Here is an 18,205-nt window from a genome sequence, read left to right on the forward strand (position 1 = left end):
CTTTCTTGCTGTTTAAAAATGGTTTTCAATAAAACTTCAATTTCAGCAGGTGTCTCCTGTTTTGACTACAAGAGAAGAGCAGTGTAGCTTACTGCAGTCCTGGTTTGCCTCTACAAGCACCTCAAGAAATTAAGAAAACCACCACCTTCTGCTTGAATTCACCCCAAGCTTTAATCACTAGGTTGCACTGGTTTAGCTCGAAGTAAGAATTATGTAGTATTTTTTTAACAAAGAATAAGACACAACTTGCAAATTTAGGGGTAAAATCTGATTTTATTGAAATACAGACATTATTTTCCCCTTGAAATACTGTAAGAAATAAATATGAAGTATTACACAATGAATTGGTATTTAAGAAAGCTGTATGTCTTTGTCAGAGGCTGTGTAGATAACCAATGACAACTCTTACACTTTTCAAGCTGTAACCTAAGGGATTAAAGAAGTTACTTTTATGCAGTACTTTTATGCTAATCTACACTTCTATATATATAAACGGTATGTGTTAATGTTCTTCTCTGAAACTTCTTTGTGAAGAGTTGAAACATTAAAGATCACAACCCTTAAGGTTCCAAAAGGACCAAGTAGTAGCCTTGACTTTTCTTCTTAAATTCCTACCCTAACAAGGATGTTATGAACACATCTAAGATAGAATTGATAGATGCCCCCAAAAAAAGGTAAGTAAATAACATTCCTGAAAACAAAGGCTTTCCCCTTGACAACTTAAAAAAATAACAATTAAAAATTTATATACAAAAATGTGATGTAAACAAGTTACAGTAAAATAATGTAGTTTTTCCTGATACAGTATGCCAAGTGAGGCTCGCTCACTGAAGTCTTATTACAGTACCTGCACTGTATGCAACAGCTGATTAAAAATCTCCCTTCTGTGTAAAGAGGCATTTTAGACTGTCAGCCTTTGCTGACACCCTTGCCATTTCAGACCAAGAAGGCGGCAGCAGCCATGCCAGCTCTTTATGCCGATCAGGAGCAGAGTGGGTGTTTCTCCTGTAGCTCCAAGACAAGCCAGGGCTGCAGCAGCTGAAGGAACCTCTGGTGTCCTGCTGTTACATGGCTGTGCACTTCCGTGGAGATGCAGAATCTGCATTTGCTTTTTTCCGAATGCTTTCTGTAAACAAGAGAACGTTCTGCTGCACATAAAGTATATAGTTGTGGCAGGATGTGTTAATTGATCAAAATAAAAGGAAAAAAAAAAAAGATGTATAATAGTGGCAAGGGGGCAGGGTGGCTTCTAGCCTGTGTGAACTGAATTCATTTCAGTTTTCCTCTGTGTATGTTGTATAACCACAGAATTCAGGTAGTGCTCAGTGTGTATTATTTGGAGGAAGACAAAAGGTATTACCTGCTAAATCTCTTCTTCCAATCCCTACAAGGCCTTCGTACAATCCCTTGATTGGGTTTTCTCCTGCTGCGATCACACCGTGGAGCCAAATAAGCAACATTCTGTGGCCATGTTCCCTGTAGCTTTTAGTGCCTGGCAAAATGAAACCACAAATGTAATCCTGCACACAGCACGCAGCCCTGACCAGAGCAGATTTCTGAATCAGTGGGTTTGGACAGCCCTCCCTCCCCTTTGGATTTTACTAGGAGGTTCTGAAATACAGTTCAGCTTAATTCCTGGTTGTGGTGTGATTGCTAGATTCATATGAAGCTTAATGGAGTGGCTATGAATGAGCTTGGGCTTGTCAGACAACCTTTCATGGCAATACAGAATTTCTGCCTTCAGAGCACAGCTTAGCCCCTTGCTCGCATCGTGCAAACTACAGGAGTCCTTACAGTAACCGAAACAGTGGTGATCTGTTCCTGAAACTCAGAACCTGATTCTGCTAACATATCTCTTAAATTCTGAATGGGACTTCCCTGACTTCTTGGTTCAGATCCTTAAAAGAAAAAATAAAGCCAGCAAATTTCTCCTGTCCTACAGAACAAGAACTGTGGCAAGAACTCGAAGGTCTGGCAAGTGCCTCAGAAGTGAGCAATGAACCACTAATCCCCATGCTTTTGTGCTTTACTCCTAGACTCCAGTGTGTAAATAACTCCACTAAAACCAGGATTTTTAACCTAATCTTTTGGTTGTTTCAAAAAAGTCAGCTGCTTTTCTTCATGCTTTAGTATTACTACAGACTTGCCTCCTAGAAACACAGTTGAACTGAAGGAAGGGAAATACCTGGGCAGTGGTTTATACCTGTCCATTGTTGCTCAATAGCCCTAATGTGGGCATCCGTGAATTTCCAGTAATGTGCCAGCTTCTTCCATTCACCAGGTCTGAGGTACTTAGTAGCTAATCTCCACATTACTGAGCGAATGTGCTGTGTTTCCAGCCTGTGATCTTGCTTAAAGGTCAAGTGCTTTGCCACCCAGGAGTCAGAGTCGCTGTTCAGATTGTCCTGCAAAGCCAGAACGGGGCGGGGGGTTCAGCTGGGATGCTGCAGATGTACCTGTCATACTGCAGCCTCCCACGTCCTCAGCTCTGCAGGTGGCTGTGAGTTCCTTCTGCCACAGCACAAATTTTCTATTCTCTTGTTTCACTCTCATCTAATCATGCATGTTAACGCATCCTGTTAATAGCAGCTTTGCTGTGGAAGCCCATGCAGATCTCCATTTGCATTTCTACAGTGCCTTTTATCTGAGGCTTGTATGCAGAATCATTTCATTAAATCTCCTTGGTCCCCTGCAACACAGTCGCAGCTGCTCAGCCCCCTTTAAGTGCCAGACTGCAAAGAGACTAAATGACTTTCCCAAGGGCTGTGTGGGAAGCCCATTGCAAGGGCCTGATATACATAGCATTAATCCTGAAGCTGCACCTGAGCCACAGGCGTATGCCTGCCTTTCCTTCTTTTTCCTTCTTTGCTGACTTCCTACAGCACTGCCTTTCCTGGTAATGGGAGGATGCCCAAAGTCTTACCAAGAGGCAAGGGATGTGGTGTTTGGCTGTGCTTTCAGCACACCCTCTGCTCAGATTGGTTTGGGCACAGGCTTGGTGTAGGCAGGGTTTCAGGTGGGGGACCGGGGCTGAGCAGCTGCACACGGGACGTGGGGCCAGAGAGACTGCTGGGCCACGCCGGGAAGCACAGGAGGAACTGCCCCAGCTGTGGGGCTCTTTGAGAGGGAAGTCAGTTGTATGTCTCCAACAACAACTGATCTCTCGGCTTGCAAGAGGTGTCTCCCTTCCACTGTTGAAAAACTCCTCATGTCCCATTCGGTGACCTCAGGCCAAGCATTTTCCTGCTCAGTGCTTCAGTTTCTCCTTCTGGGAAAAGGAACAAATGCTACCCCACTCCCTTCTACAGGGCTTTGGGAACAGCTGCCAAAGCATCTTTGAAAACCCCCGTTGCCTTCAGCGCAGCCTGGGGTTTTTAACAACAAGGCTGTTTTGAATGACGAAAGCCTTAAGTAGACGTTGTTGGCAGATGAGGACTTTGTTTTGTAAGGTGATGAAAGTAGAGGTCAGGCCACCACAGGGTGTCCTGTATTTCTTTTCCTTTTGACAGCTGGTAATGTGGAGCCTCAATGAAGAGGGTAAAGCTACACCTGCCCTGCAAAGCACAGGGGATGGTGGTGTAAGCTGCTCACCTTTTCCCATTTGTAAAACCTATCGGCTTTGATAATCATGTCCACCAAGTTGATGTGATTGCCTCGGGCAGCGACATCCAGAGATGTTTTCCCTTGCTGAAATTAGAAGGGGGAAAATGAGCTTGCATGCTTAGGAGGCACAATCTCCATGCCCACCCAGCAGTCTGTAGTAGCAGGCAGGATGGCCTATTGAGCAACGCACCCAGCCGGGATGAAGGACCCCTGTTCTCTACCTGTAAAGACATGGATGTGAGCTAGCTTTGAGCTACTGCATGCAGGGCATGGGAAGTAATTTTCTAGGCTGTGCAGCATCTCCCCTGTCGCCACAGGGGACCTGCCTGTTTGGCAGGAGCAGTTGGGAAAGCATCCTGCAACCCACAGTGGATGGCAGGGTGCTTTCAGGCTGCACAGCGGGTTTGCTGACACCAAACTGAAGTGATTTATACAACCTCATTAATTTTATAGGCTCCCCATATGTATGATTAGAAACGGTCTCCTAGAAGCACAGGCTGACGGGACTATGAAAATGTAATTACACTCCTTACATGAACATGATTTTGGACTGGTTGGGGTCGGGGGGGATTTGTATTTATATCTACAAGCATATAGCAGAAAGCAACGAGATTTGAAAGTTGCGTGAAGGAAAGCGAGCCAGCCCAGCCACGAGGCATGACAGTGAGAACAGTTCTAGCCTCAGATGTGAGCAGAAACCTAATTTCCCACAGCAAAGTGTGAATGTGTTCCCTGCACTGTCTCACTGCGGTTCCACAGACTGCTGGAAGGTGGCAAACGTTCACTGCAGCTGAAGGCCGTCCCAGCCAGGTGGCTTCAAGTCTCCATGTGCTTTAACCCGCTGTGAATAGCTGGCATTATCTTAATCTCTGCCCAAGCCCCCCTCAGCATTTTCTGGGCACATGCCATCCTTGCAGGCTGCACAAAGCTTGCCTGATTCCTCTAGAATTCTTTTTGTTGGTTTAATTAAAGGGTAGAAGGCCTGGACACTGGTGTCAGATCAATACTATTCAGGTACTTTTAACCTATTAAAACATCTGTGCTGTAATTCTTGAGGTATATTTTTTATCATTATTAGGGATGTTTGATATTAACGTGCACGATAGCACAAGTAGAAGGAACTAGAACAACTCTGAGGAAAAAAAGTTTGCTCACTCTGTGAACTGTTTTCTACCTTCCTAAGAACCAATCACTTCTTTCTGGGAAAATACATCAAAATAACCTACTAAGCAGTGTTTCAAGGCTTTATCCCTGGAAATATCCAGATTTTAATATTACTAGCATCCCTTGAAAATGATGAAAAACAGTGACAAAGACCATCTATATTTTCCCTCTGTACCTCCACAGAATCTATTCAACCCATGGAGACATTCACCTTGTCTGTTAGCTTCAGATTAACTCCTGCGACCAGAATCATCTCGGCAATGTCCTGCCTGCCATGCTCCGCAGCGATGTGGAGTGAGGTCTGCTGCCTCTACAGAAGGAGGGTGAAAGGACTAAATTTCAGAGAAGAAAAAGTGTGAGGCTGGAAGGACAGGACAGAACAATACCAGGAGGAAGCACTGTAAGAACGCTGTCATCTCTGCCCTCCTTTCCCTCTATCACTTTTCAAACTGAGGGCCAAACACCCTCCTACCTCAAACTGGAGTTGGGTTCCTGAGACTGAGCAGAACTGATCTGTCCCTGTCCCAACACCAGCACTAGGAAGCCTCCTTGACAACATTTCAGTCCAAAGAAGGAACTTCTTCAGTTCCATAAAGCTCCCTAGGGTCATTTATAAGACTATACTATTTCCTGTTATTTAAACAATTTCTGCAGGCAGACAGTTTGGCAAAGGGAGGAAAGGACCTGTGCCAATTCTTTGTTCCCGGGACACAGGGCTGGGTTAATGTGTATGCACTGCAAACTGTATGTACCTTGGGACTGTTTAACGGAAACAACTAAAATCAAACAAAAAATGTGGCAATTTTATGGTGTCATCAGGAAAGAACATCACTACAAGAATGAACATTAAATAAAGCATCACAAACAAGCTACAACAAAGTCCCTCATTCACAAAACTACAATTTGGTGAGACAACCAGCTACCTCCAGGCTTGCCTCCTATTCTCATCCCCCCGAACACTTAGCAGAATATCTTCTGGCCTGAAAATTCTGCCACCTGCTTCCAGCAGGGAGGAAAGAATCTGACTATGCAACGTCACTTTGCACAGGTCCTAGGGGAATGACACAGCCCATGTGTTGAAAGCCATCAAGCTATTACCTCACTGCAGCGATCCAGAATCATTTCACAGGTTTCATGTTTCCCAAGTTGCGCTTCCAGGTTTTCTCCATTTTAAAGCACTCCTCTTTAATCCTGTCCCCAAGGTGATCAAATCCCCCATGAAACTGGTTCACATTTCAAAGACAAAGAATAGGAACCGCAGTCTTACATTATCTGGAATGTCAAGGTCACACTCCGCATCAATGAAGAGCTTCACCATTGCTGGGAAGTTGTGCAGTACTGCAATGTGTGTCGCTGATGCGTTTTGCTGTGGAAAGTAGACCCTGTGCTTAGGAAGAGCTTATCTCAGGGCACTGAAAGGACCATGCTGTGCCCAGCATGTCTCACTCTAAGGCAGCTGCCAGCCTGGACTGGGGGCAGACTGGGGATGCTGCCCCATAAGCACAAGCCCCGCAGCAGCACTGGTCCTTTCAGAGTTGCTTTATGCTCTTGAGCAGCTTTATAAACTGGCTTTGCCTTTCGTAAGTGATGAGAGCATTGAGCAGGACTTACATGATTAACAGCATCCGTGTGGATTCCTGCATCCATGAGGATCCTTGCTATCTCCTCATAGCCATGCAGGGCTGCGTAGTGGAGGCAGTTCATCTTCTTCTGAGAGGCATGTCAGAAGAGACGGGTATTAGTCAGGGCTTCTTCTCAGAGGCTGCGGTGTTACAAACTATCAACAGAGATCTCCCCGCCTCCCCCATACCCCCATACTGACAAATTCGTACAGATTGTCCCCACAGCCAAACCAGTTCCAGGGAGCTTCACCCATCTCTTTGTATAAAGTCACGTGTGCTTTCCTGTGGACTCCCTGCACTATTTTTGAAGTGCTGGGCTCCACATGGCCTCACCCGATCATGGGTGCCCTCCCTGGGAGACCACGGGCCTGGGCAAAAGTCCACAAAGTAGTGTTTGGAAATGGAGCCACTTCCATGGAGCTAACCTGGGTTTGGGCATTGACATCAGCACCTGTTTCCAAGAGCAGCTTCACACAGTCACTGTGACCTCCCTCAGCAGCCAGGTGCAGAGCTGTAAGTCCTTCCTGGACAAAATAAAAATGGAGACAAGCAGCATTTCTGTAGACGAGGCCAAGAAGAGGAGCAGAATGAGCAAGCCTCTACCCCATCTTCTGAATCCACGACATGTTAAAATACCAATTCTGAGGGCCAGGGATCTCCAATCGATTGTTAGGAAAATAAAGGACACTATTACCTGCCACCAACATTAGAGTACTGCTCTGTCCTTATGCCACTGGAAACAGCTGGCCTGCGGGCCACAAGACAGACACCGCGTCTACCATCTTTCCTCCCCTTCAGCCCATTAGCAAACTGAAAAGAATTTCACGTGGACAATGAAGACAAACTGTTTTCCTGGAGTAGCCCAGAGACAGCCATAGGCAGAACTGGAAACCCGTGGCCCTCAACCACTGGTTCTCCTTTCTAAGAGCTACAGCTCATTTCTTTACAAGAAAACAGAAACAAGCAGAATCCCGAAGTGATTTAATCTGGTTTTATTATTGCTCTTTGCACAAAAGGGAAGACAAATGCTACCAGTTACCAGAGAAGGTGGTTTCCCCTTTCTTTCAGATCCTAATCACAATCAAATACACTTTTCAAAGACAGTAACTAAATAAGACTAAAAAAAATTGCTGATAAACTTAATTGGGAGTGTGCCCTGAAATAAATAACAGCGCTCCTAAATCAATATTTGCTATCTAAATCATGAACTGTGTACCAGCCACGTAATTTTCCAAAGCAGGTCTGGCAAAGAGAGATCTCAAACAGAAGGTCCATATGTTCAGTGACTAAGTCAATACTATAAAGCATAGTGAAGTTTAGTTTAAAACACACTCAATAACCATTTAGGCACTTGAATTTACAAGGGTCAGGGAGAAAAAGGGAGATTAAATGGAGTGATATGGTAGGTCAGCAGATAGAGCAGGAAGAAAAGGCAATATTTTAGAATGCGATATCAGTCCAAGAAGCGTGCTGCCTTTCACTGATACTCTGCAAGTGTGACCTGCAGTTACACACGTACACTTCAGATAAAATCAGCTATCTTCTAGACCTCTCCTGTCAATATTGACTGTTCAGCCTGATGACTGTGACAGGAGATTATTTCTAGGGAGGGAAAGGGTGAAACTGACACAGTTTTTATTTCATTTAAGTGTACTTACTAAGTTCTTCCCATCAAGGTCCATTCCAGTGTCTACAATCTTCTGCAGTACAGAGAGGTGTCCATTTTTAGCAGCTAAATGCAATGCTGTGTTTTCCTCCTGAAGGTAAACAACACTTCATACATGTATGTACCACAAGACTGAGTGTTCATACACCACAATCTTGCACAGAGTATATCCAGGGTGGCTGAAAAGGGGGGTTGTAACCAGTAACAAGAGTCTGAAACAGTTTTCTAATAGCTGCAGCAGGGAGGGAAGAAACCCAGCTACCTTAAACTGGAGCATAGTCCACTAGGCTTGCTGTGTATGCTGTCTGACAAGTCCTGGAGAGAAATCCAACATGGAGTGAGGTGCAAATGGCTTGCAGTTGGATAGGGAAGAAAAGCCCTGACATACCACAGCCATAGTCACAACTGCTGAGAACTTGCGTGCATGAGCCTCTTCTGGTATCCTGTTCCCTGACTTTCACATCCCCTAATTCTTGGACTTCACCTCCCTTGCATGTGGTTTTATGCCTGTACCTTGTCTTTGGCACTGTGAGAACAACCCAGTCGAATCAGGAACTCTACCACCTCCAGCCGCCCATACTCTGCAGCCAGGTGAAACGCTGTCCTGTCCATCTTTGCAAGAAAAAAAAAAGAATTATAGTCCAAGAAAAGCTCAGAAAACACAAGATTAGATCACCTTCTGCAAGCAGTACAATAATGCCTTGGGCAATAACCCAGTCCACAGGGGGGGAAAGTGCTGCACTTCAAAAATAGTTACCTTTCATTCTGTTGTTAACTTTTATACTGCTTTACATTTGGGATGACCCTAACAAAACAAGGTCAAGAGAACTACCCACTGGGGCTAACAGCTCCAGGCACTTTGGTCTCACCAAACACTGGAAAAGAGATCTTTTCAGTATTTATTTCATATAAATAGGGGATAATAAGTAGTTTACTAAAAGCAACTACGGATAAAAAAATGGAATTACTCTCTGAGATCCCAGTTATTGAGTGAGTCAGAACTCCCTTGGGGGAAAGGCAGATCTCTTGTTACTTTATTTAACTCCCAAGCATCAGAGTGGGGACCACTCTTGGAACCATAAAGGCCATGGAGTCAAAAAGAATGTGCGCTAGCTCCTGTGTGTTCTTATGCTGTCTTCAGGAACAGATCAGCCAATGCTGGAACATGCTGGGAGAGGGTTAGCTTTGGTTATTACTTATCCACAATACCCTCTGAAGCATCAGCTGCAAGAGAGGAGGACACTGAAATTCCTGAATTTATTCTATAAAAGGCTGCATTGCGAAGCCCTGGCTGCCAAAGCTTTACCAGAGCCAGAACCCCCATCGACCCTAAGCCCCACTCTTCAGGAGGGCTTCCGGGAGTAGCATCTGATTCTGAGTCTCTTCCCAAGACAAAGGGCAACATTCCTGCTAAGCTTGGCAGAGGAAGGTCAGACCTGACGAAACAAAGCAGTGAAGAGCCTTCCTACCTTGTCTGTCTTATCCACACACACGTCCTCCAGGTCCTCCATGATGAACTCCATCACCTGGATGTGTCCCCTCTGAGCCGCACAGTGGAGCATGTTCCTGCCATTCTGGAGAGGAGATAAAGGACTGCTCATTTAACAAGTCCAAGATCACGGGACAGTCTCTTTTAACAATGTGAACCTGTTAGCAAAGAACCATTCCATGCCTTCCTGTGCCTCTAGGGCTAAACTAGCCTGTGCTGCACACAGCACGTTATGACTGAAGTATTAATGTTCCTTTTCCCAACCAAGGTCTATTTTAAAATACACAAACTGCTGATTCACTAAACCCATTTCTGTAACACCTGCCACAACAACACTGCACAAATATGAGCTAAGAAAGCTGTGTACATCTCTATAGCTACAATTATTACATGTGTAGGAATAAGGCAGAAGTGCAAATCTTAGTTCACAGGTAAGCCTCTCTCTCTCCCCACACCATCACTGGCTAGAGGCACGTGACAGACCCAAACAGAGAGACTGCCTCACCCTATTGACACAGTTAATCTTGGCCCCAGCACTGACGAGGATCTGCAGGACATGGAGGTGACCGAACCAGGCAGACAAGAGAAGTGCATTCATTCCAAACTGGGTGGAAAAGAAGAGAGATACTTACAGCTAAACTGCAGCCACCGCCATCCCCACCCACCCTGGAGGCAAGCTGTTCCTTTAGCTTCATGAAGTTTCCCAAACATTTTTGTTTCTTTCTGGGGTTTTTTTAGCCCCTTTCTCCAATTACTATTATTCCTGCCACAGATGGTTGCAGCAGCTGAGCAGAGACCTGCCTCTTGACTGCCACTTCCTAGTCAATGGTGTGTATTAGCCTGGTTGTTATGGGGGAAAGAGAACTTGCTGGCTGTCCCTGTCTTCTCACAAGCCCCAATAACAGGACCAGAAGCAGCCAAACACCCCCGTGCTATACAGGAAACCTCACAGATTCTACCAGCCTACCTCCTGGTCACTGTGCATGCAAGGAAAAGGCCAAAAGACAGAGCACTGACACCTCTGAAAACAAGGCTTGCTCCAGAAAGGCACTGCACCTGCCTCAGCAGGGAGGCCACAGCTTCTCAAGCACTGCAATGCCTTGTGCCACCCACCCAGGGCTAAGGTGAAGTCTGTAACTGCTGGCCCAGCACCCAGCCCCCAGCGCTCCCCCAACACATTTGCAGGACATGCAAGGGAGAGTCGCCTTTGTACACTGTCTTCGTCATCCACTGGGAAATCGTGATCCAGGAGCAGTCGCACAGCATCCACGTGGCCTGCTCCTGCGGCCCAGTGCAGGGCAGTCCGGTCTGTCTGGAAGGGGAGGAAGGAGAGAGGGAAGGCTGATGTATGCAGAGCGCATGTGTATCTCCCAGTCTTCATGAAGGCCAAAATCTCCTTTGCCATCCATGGAGCCAGAATTTCTCACACTGTACAGGGTTTTCTTCGGACACAGCCATCTGTCTCTTTGCTGTCTTCTCAGGTAGACGGGTGCTAGTCACCTTCTACTCAGAAACTGCAGTTCTGGACTATAGCAACAGCACAGGAATTAAAAACATCGCTGACCATTAATGGACAGATTGAAACAGCAGGGATGGGTGCAATCCCCTATTTTCAGGAACCTACTGGTCAACAAGGGGGAGGGAACCTGCACCAGGAACTAAGTTACACCCACAGCCTTGGCGTAAAGAGATAGCAAAATCAAAGCCTTTCATTGGAGCTGTATCTGACACACAGGTTGCAAGGGGAGGCATAAATTACCACCCTCTCTCAGCACTTGCGACTTTCCAGTCTGACCAGGATGACAGCGCCGTGGGTTTCAGTGTATTGTGAAACTCTTCAGTTGCCACAGGCCCTATTTAGCACTGGGCAGTGTATTTTAAAGCTTTGACCAATTGAGCAGCTAATGAGAAGAGTAGCATTAAGGAGCTGCAGTTCTGAAACATGCCCTCAGCACTTCCTGCAGCTTGGAGGTAGAAAACCCCAGGACTTACATTGTTTTTTGCTTTGATGTCGACCCCTCTCCTGATGAGCTCCTCCATCCTGGCTGTGTCATTACGCTTTGCCGCACCATGGAACTCCTTCTCTGAATGAAGCACTGCAACAGAGACACAAGAGCAGGCATTAACAGTGCTGGCAAGGAGCATGGAGCAGCATGCCCGAACAAATCTCCCCTGCATCTCACCGGCCCCAGTGGCTTCAAGGAAGGATGACTGCAGAAAGATTCTTTCAGCAAGAATTCCAGCCGAACAAACATTGGCATGTTTGCTGGGTTTCTCCTCTCCCATTATCTCCCCTTCCCTGAGTACCCGGTGTGGCACCAGTGCTCTTCCAGTCCTACCAGCTTTTCTTCTAACTCAGTGTCCTCTGCATGGCCTTGTTCCAGCTGCAAAACCTTTTGATCCATTAGGTCCATGTTCACTGGGCATCCTCTGAGGGACAGAGCTGGTGTGAGGTCTCAGGCAGAAGACACTGACTCTTTTCTCCACCCCTCCACTTACATCCCACTGCTCTACAAGGAGGCCTTTACACATGGTCCTGCTGTCCCCCCTCCAGGTAACATGAATCAGTCAAGCAGCACAAAACTGCTAGCCTGGCCTGTGATTAGTGTTGCATCTCTTAATAGACCGCTGCAGTTCTGCACATAATTTACCACGACCAGCAGTATTTGTCCTGCACAGTTAGGCATAATTTAAGAGTGTTTACTCTCCATGTTGGGCCTTGCCCCAGCAATCTTCTCCTTGATCAAACAAACCTTCCTGCCAAGAAATGAGAGCAAGGCTGTGACTCTGGGCCTGCTGCATCCTGACAGGGAGGCTCTGGAGGCTTTTGGCAAGCCTGGTGTCAGTCTTTGTTGGACTCAGTCTCTGTCCTAATGCTTTTGGGGGAATTCTTTTGAGAAGTGCTTGTGTCAGACCCTCACCCTGTTACATCCCGCTGGAGAGCTGGCTCAGAGGTTCTGCTCTCTTTCACATTTCTGCAGATCTCAGGCTGCAGTTTGAGGGTAGCAGGGGCTCAACGCGCCTTCAGTTTGTCTCAACATATTGGCTAGACACTAACCACATGCCACACAAGAGGCATCAAAACATATTATTGTTCCCATTCCACCACACTGAGGAGATAAACAGGAGACTTGCTGTCTAAATAGCACTACCACATTTGTCTCTGGAGGGCACAGAAGAAAGGCACCACTACTGTGGGCTCTTCAGGCAGCAGAGGTATAACCTCATCCTCCAGTTTCTGTTCCTCTTACCTTCAAACAAAAAATTTTAGCTCAAGAAAAACACGAATAACACAAACCTTAATACCAGACAAGGGAATTTAAGAGTGTCGGACCTACTGCTACAATTAAGGCAGTAGGATTTGGACACTGATTTCTGCAGGAACAGGATTTTCTATACTGTATATTGAGATCCTGTTCTCATCTGGTCAGGTGTGTTAACAGGGCTGCATTTTTACACCACAAGGACCCGTCATTTGAGGGGAAATATCTGGAGAACTTGGGAAAACCTGTAGAGTTTATGTTAATTAATTAATAGTTAATTAACAACACTGATGGCTTATCTCCGTTCAGTGGAGTAAATCCTCTGTTTCAGTTAAGCAAATGTTGCTGCACCTGCTCTCCAGGTGACAGCAATGTGTTCTTACATTTTACGATGGCACAAAGCATCATTGCCAACAGATGTCAAACTGCCCCTTGACTTATTTACTCTTTCCTCTACCTGTGAAGATGCAACAATCAACCTGGCATCGCTAAGGCTGCAGAAGTCTCAATTTATTTCTTTTCAGCAACACATAGAAAACAATTTGACAGCCTGAGTTTCCTATTTATTGTCCACACAGGCGAAGTAATGTAATGTAAATGTACATGCACCCCCCATCATAGCACGCACCCTTCCAACAGCTGCATTCCCATAGATATTTAGCAGTTTTCTTTCTCTTTCAGGCTCAGGTTCTGGGGTATTTCATACCTGATGGTACTGAATATGCATTCAGTTATCCCAAACAGCGTGGAGCACAATTTAAATGATTTACCCTCAGTTCAACGCACCAGCTCACAGGCAGTTTATTATGCAAGAGGTTTTAAAAAAAAAAAAGCAGCGAAGGAGATGAAAGGACCGCAAAGGAAGGCGCTGGCATGTCCGCCGGGCGCTACCTGAGGCTGCAGGACCCCAAGCCAGCCCAGGGCGGCCGGGGACCGCTCCCTCGGGGGGCAGAACGGCGCGGGGGTGGGGGGTACCGGGGTTACATGCAGTACCTTAGGCATGCAGGATGCTTTGGGCAAAAGCAGTGGCGATTCCCGCGTAGGTTACGCAGCTGCGTTGTTTCTGAATGGATTTTTATAGGTTGTGTTATTCCTAAAAGCACCGCGGCCCTGCCGCACAGCCCCCCGCCAGCACGGGCCCGGGGAGGCCGGCGCCCCCTGCCGCCACACAGCCCCCCCCGAGCGCGCAGCGCCTCCCGCCCCGCCGGGCAGCCCCCCTCGCCCCCACTCACGGCTGTCGTCCTCCGGCGCCAGGCCGGCCTCCATGCTGCCGCCCGCCGCCGCCTCAGGGCGGGCTGACGGGCGCGGCCCCGCCGCTTCACGGGCGGGCTGGCTGCTGCGCCGTAGAGCGCCTCTCGAACTGTCATTTAAAGGAAAATAAAATAAAATAAATGCTCTTTCCGACGAGCACGGTGCTTTCCGGCCGTTTTGGGGTGACTTGAGGGGCGAACATCCAGCTGGCGCCATTTCAGTCAGGGGATCGCACGGCTGTTACCTGGGCCGGTGCCCCCCTTTACCACAGCGCGGCGGCTGGGCCAAGTGCTCGTACTCCGGGTCTGTGAGTGGTTTAATTCTGTTCCCAGACCGATTTGGGAGGAGAGGGGTTGCTGCTCCGTGGGAAATAGGGGGTGGGATGGTGGTTTTTTTCCCTGAAAGCAGGGTTTTGGTGTTCCCAGGGGATGAGGTGCTCACATCCGCCACACTGCCGGGGTGCAGCAGCAGGTGCGGGAGGGGGTTAAGAGCGCTCATCACTCAGAGTTTTAGTTAATTCTTCTGTCCCAGAATCTGGCTCTGGTTTTGTCTTTTCGTTTCTATTTTGATAGTATGAGGAGAAAGGAATCAGGCAGTGGGCTGAGCTGAGGTTGGGAGAATCAGATCAGTTTTGGTGAGGTCTGAGGTAGGCAGAAAAAAAGGGTCCAAAACGACCTAAACAATTACAAAACTGGGTGCTTGGTCCTGTCAGTGTTGTCCATCTCCAGGCCAGAGAGATGCTGCTGCCTTTTGATGAAGGACCAGGTCGTGGATCTCCTGGCAGCAAACCTTTCCTGCAGCTACACGGGGGCCGCCCCTTCAGCCATTTCAGTTCAGCCCATGCAAGGTTGCTGCCATGGGCCTGGCTGCCACAACGTTCCCCCCGTATCTTAATTTGTCAGGGTTAGTGTGACACATGAGTGTTCCTTGCTCCTTGCATTTTCTTGCCTTTGCCGTGTTTGCTTGCACTCAGTCTTGCCATGGATACAGGGTGATAACTGAGTGACACCTTGGGTTGATGGACTCGGTGCTGTTTGTTGGCCTTCAAACGCATAGGAAGGCGCCGCGAGGAGAAGGGAATAACCTGTTCTGCAAACCCAGGATGGGCAGCGTTGGGAGGCATGAGCTTAACTCATGGCAGGCAGGACGTTGGTTCCTCCAGAGTACAGCTTCCCGGCAGCCAAGACAGCAAAGGGGACCAGACTGCAGAGAGGGAGGTTTCTTTGCTGCTGGTCTCAGGACAGGAGAGGTGACATCAGGTCTGTATTCCCTCCCTGTTCCATGCTGGCCTACAGACTTGGTCCTTGTCACGGGCTGTCTCCCCTCCTGAGCAGGACTCCGCGGAGGAGCCTCCCGCAGCCCCCAGCCGCGCCGTGCCGGGGCTTGGCAGCGAGCGCACACCGATCCCGGTGACCACTTGAGGGTGCCAGTGCCGTTCCCCTGCCGCGCTGTGCTGCGGCGAGCAATGAACTCCAGGGTGCAGACGGGCCTGTTCTCTGGGCTCAGGCCAGTTTTGGGGGTCACCCCTGTCCTGGGACCCTTGTACGGGTCTGTGCTGCTCCGGCGAGACAGCGCGGGGTGTGTGCCTGTGGTGGGAGATGCGGGGAGGCTGGCAGCGTGCCGGGGGGATGCAGGGATGCAGAGACCTGAAGGAGCTGAGGGTCTCCTTTAGAAACAGCCTTCTGTGGGCACAGAGCTCTCTTCAGGGCTGGGAACAGCAGGGCTGAGCTGGTGGTTTACATCTTATTGAAGCCCACCACCGAGGGCCTCGGGTAGCCAAGCGTGGCGCTGATGCAGCTGACCTGCTCTGGGCCCGCAAGCGGGGCTTGGCGTGCCTGGCTGGGAAATAGGCCTTAAGCCCTTGAGCGAACGCACGTTGGGGGTGGGGTGGGGATCTGTGGCTAGCTGCTGGTCTCAGAGCTTTGGATTTGTGTTTTGTTTTCCTTTTATTCAAATTTAATTAAAAATAGACAGCGTCCTTGGTAGGAAAAGCAAACATAAGGTCTGTCTGGATAAAGAGGGAGACCTTTTGTATAATAGCTCAGCGGGTACAGCATGCTCCCCAAGGAAGGGGGAAAGGTAGGTTTGATCCTCCGTTCTGCCGGAGGGGAGATGCAAGCCCTGGTCTCCTCAAGACCCCAGAGAGTACCATAAACAGCAGGCTGTGAGCATGTCTGATGCGGAGAGTTTTTCTTGCTCTTTGCTGTTATTTTAAATAATTAATGATCTGATGGAGCAGGGAGTGGAGAAGGCAGGTGTCCCATCTCCCTGGAGAGCAGTCTGTGCACCCGATGAGACAGAGTCTTGCTCTCTCTTGATGAATATTTAAGTGTCTTTAGACAAATTGGAACGTTGCCAGCAGGAATGACTGAGAAGGGTTCAGCCTAGTGCCTGGGGGTTGGGGAAACAGCCCTTAATAGGGCAGAGAATAATCCCTGCTTGTACCGGTGTACCATGCATCCCAGCCTTGGGTGGGACCTCTGGCTCTTGCTAGTCTTTTGTTATGCTGCAAGAGATCCTTGGATGGAAAGCTGGCTGGATTTAACCTGCCACTGTTAATGTCATTGTCTGCACTTCTTCCAGAGCTTGAATCAGCCAGGACTGATCACCTACGGCTCTTATGCTGCTTAATGCTGACCTCAGAAGAGAAGTAGCACAGATGCACTGAAAGTTTGCATCTCTTTGTAGGCTTGGGTGTTTCCAGCAGGCAGCAAAAAAGCAATGTAGGCAATTCCTGCTGTCCTTACTAAATAAGTATGTGTTCAGGGTTGGAAGGGACGAGGACTTTCTGCTGATACTAAGTACAGAATGCTGCAAGGATTTATTAACGACACTAAACACTTGCCTAGCGATCTATTTGTTAGCTAACAGACCTAAAAGTGCTTTTGGATTTTTCCACTAATGTTGTAGCATAACGAATGACAGAGGGAGGTGGTAATTTGAGCTTTTTTTGCAATATATTCCAGATATTGACTCCATCTTTAGAAAGGTGTTAAAAGTCTTTGACTTTATTTCACTCGAATGATAATTTTATCTAAGCCAGCTACATGCTCTTTCTCGCTTAGGAGTGAAGGCTCTCTGACGCAGTATTTTGTGCTCTTACCTTGCATGCACAATTTTTATGTGTTAGTTTAGGATAATCGTTATTTTCAATCTCCATTCAAGAATCATGAGTCAAGCTGCTCAAATCCATGCCATTTTAAAAGGTGTCTCTGCTTTCTGGTTTAGTTGTGTACACTGTGATTTTAAAGTCAGTCAGATTTGCAGCTAGCCATGTAAAACAGCCCACAAACCAGTATGTGTTTATGCAGAAACAGTTGCTTACCTAAAGGTTTAGAAAATTGGACTTCAATTCATAATCTTCCCTTGAAGCAAAACTGGAAGGAGACTCCTCCTGCCTGCAGCTGCCTGTAGTCCAGGAAGCCAAACCTCTGCTTCCCTGGAGCTGCCCACAGTGGGGGAGCCTGGCTCCGGAAACAGCCTCCAGCCCTGGAGGATTGTCTTTTCTGGCATATGCTGCCACAGTCAGGAAATTGAATAGTGCATGGGAGAGGGGATGACCACGTCCCTCTTTCAGTGCTGATGGACTGTTTTTACATGACTGGGTGTCAAACAGCACAATGTGCTGAGTAGGAACCATGAGATCTGTGTGACAGCATGTAAACCAGATCCTTTGGGCACTGTGGTACACGGCTTCCATTGATGCCATGAGGAACTGTATGTTTGTGCTGCTTTATGTCCCTGCTGTGGGTACGAAAGGGACTAACCACACCAGTTCTGTGTCCTGATTTGCAAACTGCACTTTCAGATATGTCCCATTAGAATGGAATACACATTACAACTCTGGCTATATGGCTTCATGTGTGGCTCCATCTTATTTATTTTTTGTCTGGGCTACGCTTTTAGTTGTCCTGTAGACTAGGTTATTTTTGGTGCTTTCTTTGATATCTCTGTTGCTGTGACATGCTGCGGAGCCAAAACTCCTGTGGGAACATCCCAGAAGTGCACACAAACATCAGTCCTGTAGCTTCTAACAGTCAACATATGAAGCTTTCAAAAACCCTGGACACCTAACAGGACTCCACAAACCCACTCTGGAATCCTGAGAAGGGATCCAGGCACTTTCCTCAAAGGCTATATTCATCTC

General features: G+C 47.6%; 1 protein-coding gene across 3 annotated transcripts; it reads right to left on the reverse strand.

Annotated features, from left to right (window-relative positions):
* Positions 1–258: 258 nt before the first annotated feature.
* Positions 259–14,260, reverse strand: ANKDD1A (ankyrin repeat and death domain containing 1A). Of its 3 annotated transcripts, none has more exons than XM_040600830.1 (15): positions 14,040–14,260; positions 11,537–11,640; positions 10,758–10,856; positions 10,050–10,148; positions 9,525–9,629; positions 8,569–8,667; positions 8,048–8,146; positions 6,815–6,913; positions 6,379–6,474; positions 6,035–6,133; positions 4,979–5,077; positions 3,592–3,687; positions 2,204–2,405; positions 1,361–1,492; positions 259–1,126 (listed from the first exon to the last, which is right to left on the reverse strand). In XM_040600830.1, the coding sequence occupies exons 1-15, from the start codon at positions 14,071–14,073 to the stop codon at positions 1,065–1,067; spliced, it is 1,524 nt and encodes a 507-aa protein (XP_040456764.1). In that variant the 5' UTR covers positions 14,074–14,260; the 3' UTR covers positions 259–1,064. The 3 variants fall into 3 exon arrangements, with proteins under 3 accessions (XP_040456764.1, XP_040456762.1, XP_040456765.1); XM_040600828.1 differs by having other exon boundaries at positions 6,379–6,477; positions 14,040–14,257; XM_040600831.1 differs by lacking the exons at positions 11,537–11,640; positions 14,040–14,260 and having other exon boundaries at positions 6,379–6,477; positions 10,658–10,866.
* Between the last annotated feature and the right edge of the window lie 3,945 nt (positions 14,261–18,205).

The sequence above is a fragment of the Falco naumanni genome, chromosome 7 (assembly GCF_017639655.2).
Source record: "Falco naumanni isolate bFalNau1 chromosome 7, bFalNau1.pat, whole genome shotgun sequence".
In the NCBI taxonomy this organism is placed as follows: Eukaryota; Metazoa; Chordata; class Aves; order Falconiformes; family Falconidae; genus Falco; species Falco naumanni.

Excerpts from the sequence above, each read along its gene's own strand:
- ANKDD1A (XM_040600828.1), bottom strand. The coding sequence starts at position 14,073 with ATGGAGGCCGGCCTGGCGCCGGAGGACGACAGCC. Across the intron at positions 6,134-6,378 it reads ACACGGATGCTGTTAATCAT|CAAAACGCATCAGCGACACA; the intron begins GTAAGTCCTGCT and ends TACTTTCCACAG. Across the intron at positions 2,406-3,591 it reads GGTTTTACAAATGGGAAAAG|GACAATCTGAACAGCGACTC; the intron begins GTGAGCAGCTTA and ends CTGGCTTTGCAG.